The 10,648-nt window shown below is 39.0% G+C and overlaps 1 protein-coding gene across 1 annotated transcript; it reads left to right on the forward strand.

Moving 5' to 3' along the window:
- The first annotated feature begins 6,424 nt into the window (after positions 1–6,424).
- Positions 6,425–10,382, forward strand: LOC130749299 (uncharacterized). The gene is made up of 6 exons (XM_057602638.1): positions 6,425–6,835; positions 6,910–7,018; positions 7,516–7,607; positions 7,774–8,032; positions 9,367–9,510; positions 9,884–10,382. The coding sequence occupies exons 1-6, from the start codon at positions 6,492–6,494 to the stop codon at positions 9,974–9,976; spliced, it is 1,041 nt and encodes a 346-aa protein (XP_057458621.1). The 5' UTR covers positions 6,425–6,491; the 3' UTR covers positions 9,977–10,382.
- Positions 10,383–10,648: the final 266 nt, after the last annotated feature.

A 10,648-nucleotide genomic window follows, 5' to 3' on the forward strand; every position in this document is an offset into this window, starting at 1 on the left:
CTCTTGGAAGATGCTCAGGGGCTGGGGGGACCCACATTAACACTTACTCAAAATGTGGGTTTTGTGGAACCACGGAGCCGGGTTGATGAAGTTGGGCTTGTGGGTGGGTTTCAGGTTTCTAGGCCAACCCAATGTGCTGATTTGGACCCAGTTATTCCTCATGTCGGGCAGTACCCACCTTTTGTGGGGGTATCTGACTGACAAACCTATACTGTGGAGGGTTCCACACCTGGTGGTGCGGGTGCTGCTCTACCTGATGGGGGTGAGGTACTGGGAAGACAAGATAAAGGGAAGGCCATGGTTTGTGAGTCGGAGGCTGCGCGTGTTGCCCAGGTAATTGACCGTCAGCGGGAGGAACTGTTGTTGCAGAACAAGTTCTCGACTTTGATAAGGAGTGTGGGATCCAAGGTTCCTTCCTCGAGCGCACCCACAGGGCAGATCGCAGGCCAGAGGAGGGCGGAGAGCAGGCGACGGAGACGCTTACAATTCCATTCTTTGGGTTCCCCGCTCTAGAGTTCTGCAATTTCAACTACTTGGTTGGGTAACTCGAAAGCTGTTGCGAGGGAATTGTGGGCTATTGGGAAAGAGCTTGGTGTGTCTTGCCAGGGGAACAAAGGTGAAGTCCTCAGTAGACTAGTGGATCTTGAGAACCGTGATTCTGCAGGTGTGGCGAATGTGGTAAATCCTCTTGATGTTGTGGGGTTGCTTGGTAATCAATGAAGCTCATCTCTTTCAATGTGAGAGGGTTGGGCGCCCCAACCAAGAGGAGGGTGGTCAAGGAGATGGTTTGTAAATATCAAGTGGAGTTGCTGTGCTTACAGGAGACCAAACTTCAGACTTTGGATCGCAGAATATGTGCCCAGTTGTGGGGTGATAGTGAATTTGATTGGAAGGGGATTCTAGCGGTCAATAGAGCAGGAGGAATCCTTTGTGTTTGGAAAAAAGATCGGTTCATCTTAGAGAGTTGTGTTGAAGGGCAGGGGTTTCTTGGTTTGATTGGTTGCTGGGGTGATTCACATGACAGGTGTGTCATAGTAAATGTGTATGCACCTTGTACTCTACTGATAAGAGAGTTTTGTGGGATGCTGTGGTCACTTGGCGTCAGACCTGCCTGGTGAATTTGTGGTGCGTGGTAGGTGATTTTAATGCTGTCCGTTTTGAGAATGAGAGGAGGGGGCGATATGGTGAAGCAGGGACTATTAGGCAAGAGATGGTGGATTTTAATGCGTTTATTGAGGCGATGGAGGTGTTTGACATTCCTTAAGCTGGCCGCAAATTTACTTGGTGTAAACCAAATAATCAAGTGCAAAGCAGGATTGGCAGAATTTTATTGTCAGCAGATTGGATGGAGAGGTGGCCTAATTGTTCTCAGTTAGTTTTGAATAGAGATATCTCTGATCACTGCCCCTTACTTATGCAACAGACCTTTTATGATTGGGGGCCGAAGCCTTTTAGAACTCTTAATTGTTGGCTTCTGGATCCCAGACTGCAGGCCTTTGTGGAGTCGTCGTGGAAGGAAATCTCAGTAAATGGTCGGGGAACGTTTTTTCTGAAAGAGAAATTAAAGACACTGAAAAGGTTGCTTAAGACTTGGAATAGAGAGGTGTTCGGCGACTTGAAAGCTATAGGAGGGAGGCGGCTGTCCAAAAATTGAATGTCCTGGATGTCAAAGCGGAACAAGAGGGTTTGAGTCAGGAGGAAGAAGTGACTAGAAAGGAGTTGCTCAATGAATTTTGGGCTATTCTGAAGTTTCATGAATCCTTGTTATGTCAGAAAGCCAGGTCAAAGTGGATAACGGAGGGTGACCAGAATACTAAGTTCTTCCATTCCACAATTAAATGGAAGAGGAGAGCTAATTCAATAGTTGGGCTAATAGTAGATGGCAACTGGGAGGAGGAACCAGGTAAGGTTAAAGGTGAGGTGCATAATTTTTTTGTTAACAAGTTCAAGTCTGATCAGTGGTTGAGGCCTCAATTGGAGGGTGTTCAGTTTCGATGTTTATCCGTTGGAGATAACTCTTCTTTGGTGGCCTCTTTTACTGAAGAAGAAATCAAAGGTGCTGTTTGGGAGTGTGGGGGTGATAAGAGTCCTGGTCCAGATGAGTTTAACTTCAAGTTTGTACAGCAGTTCTGGAGTGTTTTCAAAGAGGACTTTACCACAGCAGTGACAGGTTTCTGGATCAGTGGAGCGTGGCCTAGGGGTAGTAATGCCTCTTTTATTGCCTTAATCCCAAAGGTGATATCCAAACTGTTGGCGGGGCGTTTAAAACTAGTTCTTGGGAAATTGATTGATGAGAGACAGTTTGCTTTTCTGGGGGGGGGGAGGAATATGCTTGACAGTGTAGTGGTTGTTAATGAAGTGGTTCATGAAGCGTAGATTCTAAAAAAACCGACTTTACTGTTTAAAGTAGATTATGAGAAGGCTTATGATTCTGTTGAATGGGATTTTCTGTTTTATATGATGAGGAGGATGGGTTTTAATGAGAGGTGGGTTGGTTGGATTAGAGGCTGTCTTGTCTCAGCTTCTGTGTCAGTATTGGTGAATGGAAGCCCGTGCAATGAATTCAAGATGGAAAAGGGTCTCAGACAAGGTGATCCACTTGCACCTTTCCTCTTTCTGATTGTAGTAGAAGTGTTAAATGGTTTGTTTTTGAATGCAATAAGGTATGAGAAGTTTAAAGGCTGCAAGGTGGGGAGAGGAACTGCAGTTGATGTTTCTCTTCTCTAGTTTGCTGATGATACTATTTTTCTGGGGGAAGCTTCTATGCAGAATGTTGTTGTTCTTAAAAGTGTATTACAGTGTTTTGAGTTGGTGTCAGGTTTGAAGGTGAATTTTCATAAAAGCAGATTGGCTTCTATTGCAGTGGAGTCAAGTACAACTTGCAGGTTTGCTTCCTTGTTACTATTAGAAATTTGGAGGCCTATACTCAACCACAAAAGCTAGCTCAAGAGTTAAGGTTTGCACTATCCTTATAAAGGCTATCTATGCTCTATCTCTAGCCAATGTGGGACTTCTAACACACCCCCTCACGTCCAGGACTGAACAACCTGGAACGTGGGATCAACAACAACGGGTGGCCCAATAATGGGAGGTCTCCACAACAAACAACAAATGGATCTAGGATAGGCTCTGATACCATATTAGAAATTTGGAGGCCTATACTCAACCACAAAAGCTAGCTCAAGAGTTAAGGTTTGCACTATCCTTATAAAGGCTATCTATGCTCTATCTCTAGCCAATGTGGGACTTCTAACAGTTACATTGTAAGGTGATGGATATTCCGTTTATTTATTTGGGGCTTCCAGTGGGTGGACGTGCTCGTTTAAAGAGTACTTGGGAACCCGTTGTTCAAAAGTTTAGGAAAAAGTTGACTTCCTGGAAGTCTAAAACTATTTCTTTTGGTGGCCGCATATGTTTGATTCAGAGTGTTCTATCTGCTTTGCCGCTGTTCTATCTCTCGTTTTTCCGGCTTCCAGTGGGTGTGGAGAAAACATGTGTCAGTATCATGAGAGAATTTTTGTGGGGCGGGGAGGAGGGGTCAAGAAAGGTTGCTTGGGTCAGTTGGGCAGATGTGTGTAAGCCTAAGGATGCCGAAGGCTTAGGGATCAAAGATTTAGCTCTGTTTAATAAATCTTTGTTGGGAAGTGGCGTTGGCGGTATTTAATAGAGCCAACCAGTCTTTGGTGTCGAGTGGTTAAGGCTAAATATGATGGCACTAATCCTTTGAAGGTGTCGGGATGGTGGCGAGATGTGATAAACAGTAGCTGTGATGATTCTGGAGATTGGTTTGAGTTGGGTGTTCAGAAATTGGTTCGCCAGGGAAATGTTACAAATTTTTGGCGTGACTCTTAGGTGGGAAATGGTGCCCTCTTGCTGATAAATACTACAAGTTATACAATTTGTCAACTTTCAAATATTCCACTGTGCAAGCGTGTGGCAGTTGGGTTGACGGTGTGTGGGCTTGGAACTTTGGGTGGAGGAGGTCTCTTCTTGGAAGAGAGTTGATCTGGTTACTGGAGGATTTAACTACCTGCCCATTAGTTGAAGGGGTCCCTGATAAGTGGAGATGGCTACCGAGCACAGATGGAGAATTTTCAGTTAACTCTTTTTATCTGTTTTTGTAGGTACCTGAGTCTTTTACACCTGACCCAATTTTTGGTTATGTTTGGCAAGCTTTTGTTCCTTCTTCTGTGAAGGCTTTTGTTTGAAGACTGGTTTTGGGAGGCTTCCTACGAAGGATAATCTGTGGTATAGGAGCATTTTACACCGACAAGAGGATCTGGTTTGTAAATTCTGTAATGTGGCAGTCGAGTCCGCTCCTCATCTGCTTTGTTCGTGCCCGTTGACGATGCAGGTCTGGTTGGGGTGCTATTCGTGGTTGGGGGTGAGTACAGCGTTACCGGCTACCCCAAAGGAACACTTACTGCAATTCTCCTTTGGGTGGAACAAAATCCAGCGCCAGGGTGCGTTCACGATTTGGTTTACTGTGGTCTGGACCCTTTGGCTCACTCGGAATGAGATCATCTTTCGGAATGGTGTGTTTGATCTATCATCCATATTGGAACTGATAAAGTGGAAGTCTTGGCACTGGTTCAGGTCAAAGCATAAGGGATTTGTGAGTTCTTTATTCGAGTGGTCTACGCAACCGTTATTGTGCTTGCAATCTGTGTAGTTGAAGGAAGGGTCTTTGAAGTGTGTGTGCTTGTGGGATGCAAGTTTGCTGACGGATTATAGGCTCATGTGGCAGCTAGTTTTATTTGCTGATTTTTTACTTTGACAGTGGACTTTCAATCTGGTTGGGTTAGTGCGTTGTAATGTAGTGGGGTGCTGTTGGGAGTGTTTGTTTTTTGGGTTTTGTTTGTTTTTTCTTTTGTTTGTTTTTTCTCTTTTGTATTGGGTGAAGTACCCCTTGTACTTTTATTTCAATGCAATTCTGGCTTACCTAAAAAAAACTAACAACCCTTGTGTGCTTATCCTGATTTTCAATAAATTAAAAAAAATCAATCTTTCAACTTGAAATGAAGACATCCAAGAAATAGACAAATTTACAAAGCACCTCAACAGATTCGTTGTAAATACTAATAAGGCATAGCCAGCAACCTATTTATCCAAGGCACTGGTTATTGCTTTTGAAAAAGCATATCTTAGTTTTTGCCTTCTCAGATCAAAAAATAGTTATTCACATCCAAAACTAGCTAATCACGCCCAATCCATCAATCATTTCAATCTTTCTCGTTGGAACATGTTATATTTTTTTTTTCTTTTTTCCTATGAATCTTCTGGATTCATAGTTAGAATGGAATAACATCGTTCATCTATGAACGTTGGAAATAACAACTTATGAATAACCAATATTATTTCACTCTTTCTTTTAGAACTATGTTCTATGTTTATTTATTTCATGAATTTTTAGGATTCAAAGTTTAGAGTGCTTCATAAGTTGGAATCATGTTCTATGTTTAATTGTGCTTGAATCTTCTGGATTCACAGCTAAAGTGTATTATATTATGATTCTTTTGGAACCATGTGCGTATTACATTATGAATCTCTAAGATTCATATTTTGAACATTCTCACTATGATTCTTCTGGAATCGCAAATATAATTAACAATCAATCTCCATAAAAAGAAAAACTATATAGATGGAAACTTGATTCAAAAAAAATTGATACACACTTGCTTGATACTTGATGAGATGAAGAACTTGATTCTTGAGAAAGAGATGAAGAACAATCGTGTTGATAACGTGTTATGAATTGGTAAAAAGAGAAAGAAGAGAAGTGATAAGAGAAGAGAGCAAGATGAGACAAATGTTGTGAATAGATGTGCTCATATTGATGCATCTCCTTTGCATATATATAGGAGTGGATAAGGATGAAAGACCAATTTACATGGGCTTGGACTTGGCCCATGATGGTCATCCAAATTATTCATAACAGTTAAATCATTTTTTATAGAAAAAATCATTTAAAAAAAAAATTTAAGATGTTTGTTTCAGTTTTTTTTTAAACATTGCTATTTTAAAAAAATGAAATCAAATTATTTGAAAAAATGACTTTGATTAATTTATCAGAAAACTTTCAAGAATAAAAAACTTATCAGAAAATCATGATAAATAAAAGAGAAAATAAAAAAATAATTTTAATTAGTGTTACAAACACAAATCATTTTCTATTTTTCTTAAAACTCTTAAAAAAAATCATTTTTTTAAGTCATGAATGATAGCTCAAGTGGTAATAGCTATGAGACATACGAGTTAGATAAGGAAGATCCAGGGTTCAATCCTTCGATGATGCAATTTATCATTCGATGTAAATAAAATTATTATTTTTCAATATGAAAAAAAGCTTCTGTAATAAGAAGTTTAAAAAATGATTTTAAGATTAGTACAGTGAATCTCGGTCTCCAGATAAATAGGATAAGAACTGCATTACACAAATTCAGACAAGTTGAAGGTGAAAAACAAACAAACAAACCTCGTAGAGTATCGAAATGGAAGCATTGGTGTGCAAGAAACTGGGTGATCCAACATTGGGTCTAGAAGACAACAACACCCCAATAATCCTCTCAAAGAATCACCCTATTCCTCAACTCGATTCTCCCACTTCTGTCAGAGTGAAAATCAAAGCCACAAGCTTGAATTTCGCAAATTACTTGCAGATTCTGGGCAAGTACCAGGAGAAACCCACTTTGCCATTCATCCCCGGATCCGATTATTCTGGCATCGTTGATGCCGTTGGTTCCAAAGTTGAAAGCTTTCGTGTTGGGGACCCTGTTTGTTCCTTCATCGCTCTTGGCTCTTTCGCTGAGTATCTTGTTGTTGACGAGACCCAGTTGTGAGTTTTGCTTTAATTTTGTGTTTTTGATGTTGTTGCTTGTCAGGTTTGTGTAAAAGTTGTTGACTTTGAAGGTTTCGCGTGCCGGATGGTTGTGATCTTGTTTCTGCTGGAGCACTTGCTGTGGCGTTTGGTACTTCTCATGTAGCACTTGTCCATAGAGCTCAGTTGACATCTGGTCAGGTATCTATAACTTACTTTACTTGTTGTTGGGTTTCAGTATCAGGGTATGTATATATGATAATGGTGATGGTAATGATAATGATGATGCATATAGTGCTGTCTCTTTGTGTGGTTAATAGCATGCTTGGAAATTCTCATAGAATTGATTCTACCACCATAATCAATTCTTTTGTAGAATCTAAAAGAAAGTAAGTTGATCCAAACATGTTATAAGGGTGTGTTTGAGTAAACAACTAAATCAAGGGCTTATGGCAATAAGCGCTTATTCATAAGCTACTTTTAGAAATTTATTGAAATAAGCTGAAAATATGTTATGGATAAGCATAAGGTCCTATACATGAGCTAGTATGAACAACTTATGATTATGAATATAAGCTCAAAACAGATTATAGGTAGGCCATGATCTATTTACATAAGCTCTCCCAAACACATGCATAAGCGCTTATGCTATACGATAAGCTCTTTGAAGCGGGCCTAAGTGGGTTATGGAATTGTAGGTATTGCTGGTGTTGGGTGCAGCAGGAGGTGTGGGCCTTGCAGCTGTGCAAATTGGAAAAGCATGTGGTGCCATTGTCATTGCTGTTGCTAGGTAGTGAGTTTTTTTTTTCCTCTTTTAATGTATTGGTTGTGTATAACATATTGGCATGATAATCCTTGAGTGGATTTCGGCATTTTAGTAGTTATTATCAACTTATCATATTTACTCAGTATCCCTTGGAGTTGAGTGTTTCTAACTTTGCATAATCTGCTGATAGGGGAGCTGAAAAGGTGCAGCTATTGAAATCGCATGGTGTTGATCATGTGGTGGACCTGACTAATGAAAATGTTACAGAGAGTGTCAAAGAGTTCCTGAAGGCCAGAAAGCTTAAGGGGATTGATGTCCTGTATGATCCGGTAGGAGGCAAGCTGACTAAAGAGTGTTTGCGGCTTCTCAAATGGGGAGCTAACATTTTGATAATCGGGTTTGCAAGTGGAGAAATTCCGGTCATCCCTGCTAATATAGCTCTTGTCAAGGTACATCAGGAATGAAGTTTCAGAACCTGAATTTACCTTGTCTTGCTTGATCACTGAGTTATACCATGCTTGTTGTTGCTTGATATGATCATGCTTTATTGACATACAATTTGAATTTTGAATCACATAATGTGAAGAATATAGTGAAGTTAATTGGGTAGGGTTATGGACGGAAAACTCCTGAACATTGATTTAATCTCTTCTTTCTTCTCTTCGTCGCCACTTGATATAAGTATATATGATTGCAGCTTCTATTGTTTAGGAAATCACCAGATATCCCAAATTCCCAAGTTGGCGTCCCAAAATAACGTCCTCAAATACCCGGGTCATTCCGTAAATGCTAGCTGACCCTAGACTCATATTTCTGCTTCCTTCTATTCATTGTTAAATTGCAGACTAAAGCTTTCAATTTGCCTGCAAATACTTGCACCTATAACCTGAACACCTTTTGTCATATAGACACAAGTTCGCCTGCGTATTTCCAATGACTGTAGATAGTTGTATATATCAATTATTTACATAATATATTAAAGAGAAAGCTTATCCTTTGTTGCTATGTCGAAGTAGTTTAATTATATAAGCATTAAGGAGTGGTTTAAGTTTAAAAGCAGCTACTTCACAATAAACAAACTACAAAGAATAAACAACTGTCTGTGTTATTGCAACAAGCTTAACTGTTATTTGATTTTCTTTTGCTTTAGAAAATGAAGCTGAAAATGTCATCTTAAATGCAATGGTTACTTTATGCTATGTATCTAAAGCAGAAAAAAACCAGAAGCCATACAAAAAGCTAGTATGATGCAGTATCTTTCTATCTTAACATTAAACAACTGATATAAGGTCCTCTTCCCAGTGTATGGGTTGTGATATTTTCCTGCACACTGTAACTTTAAGATATCAGACTACATTAGGTGAAGATAGGGAGAAGACCAAGACACGTAGGGCATATCACATACTGAGTTGGATAGGGTTCTCTAAAATATTCTTTATTCAGTATCTGTTTGATAACTATGCACATAATGTAGGGATCAATTTGAGGCTAAATAATCAGGAGCTGATAAACAGTATTAAGGCCCAAATAGTTTAAGAAAATGTCATAGCCCTATACGTATGACTAAATACTAGACTCTTCAAGCTTAATGTAAACTACTGATGCATTTTGAGATTAAATCACTAAAACACTCCTATGGTTGAATATTACAATTGTCCCTCATATCAACATTAAACAAATTAGTGAGATGTTTGGATCCTTAAACTTTTGACTTCTTGATTTTTGCCACTTTCATTCCAAAAAATTTGGTTATTATTTATTTTCTTTAAAATCATTGTGCCAGAATTGGACAGTTCATGGCCTTTATTGGGGTAGCTATAAAATACACCGCCCACGTGTTCTTGAAGATTCTCTCAAGGAGCTACTGTCTTGGTTGGCAAGAGGCATGATCTCCGTCCACATTTCTCATTCTTACCCCCTGTCAGAGGTCAGAAATTTCTTTGTCATAGTTTTCCATTAATTTGTCTCTCTCTCTTTTCTCTAATTCAATGCACATTCTAAGACTTGCCATATTTGCTTAAAGATATTTCACTGCTGCTATAACTCTTCAAAGGGAGTTGTTGCTTTGAATATTTCACTATATAATTGGTTTTGATCATGTGAAACATATTACACCTTTATTAGACTATGGTTAATCATATATTGGTTGAATATATCATTTATATTTATTTGTTTATGAGAAGTTGATATTTATATTTAGAAATTTATACCACTTGCCTCATCTTTTGTGCATCCCTGAGCTCCTTTGGTGTTCAATGGGGCTAGTAGTATACCGTGTAAACAATTTCTTATCCTTGCAGGCCAACCTTGCCTTTGGTGCCATCAAAGATAGGAAAGTTATTGGGAAGGTGATGATTGTGTTTGATGAGAAATCTACTAGATCTAAGCTGTGACCCTGCTGAAATTATGCTATACAGTTGAAGATTTTGTCAAAGAACACGAGCATTGAGGTTTATATTGCTGACCAAGGAGATGCTAGCATGGGAAGAATCAAAATAAATGGAGCAATAATTGCCAAAGTTATTTACAATTACCCCATTGTCTTTCAGCCCCGCCCCCATCTAGAAGCTGTAAGCATGTTTGGAAAATTTTCTACAATTGATTATAAACCCAAAATCAATTATGAAGTTAAGTTTTTGGGAGTAGTTTCTGGGTGTTATAATTGATTCAAAGAAAAAATAAGCTGATCTAAACCTGCTAAGTTGCTAACCCTTATGTAATATTTAGCCTCTAAAATTTATTTTTATTAAGTTATAGTTATAGTACAGCTGGCATATATATTATACTGTGTTTCAAAGATGTTTGCTCTTCTGCTAAAGGGTGATTTTTTTTCAACGTCTGTTATCACTTATCACTTGTTTGCACTTAAAAACCTTGATTCTATCTTCAATATTAGGGACCTTGGTAACGTACTTTCTTGTATTCAAAGTTTTTAGAGTCACAAAGACATTCACATTTATAAACGCTAAAGACATTATTTGACTCGGGAGAAAATTTAGGTATGGTTTTTCTTATTTCATCACCCATGGCCATGAATGTAGCAAATTATCAGTCATGGAGCAAAG

This window comes from Lotus japonicus, chromosome 1 (genome assembly GCF_012489685.1).
Source record: "Lotus japonicus ecotype B-129 chromosome 1, LjGifu_v1.2".
NCBI classification, from domain to species: Eukaryota; Viridiplantae; Streptophyta; class Magnoliopsida; order Fabales; family Fabaceae; genus Lotus; species Lotus japonicus.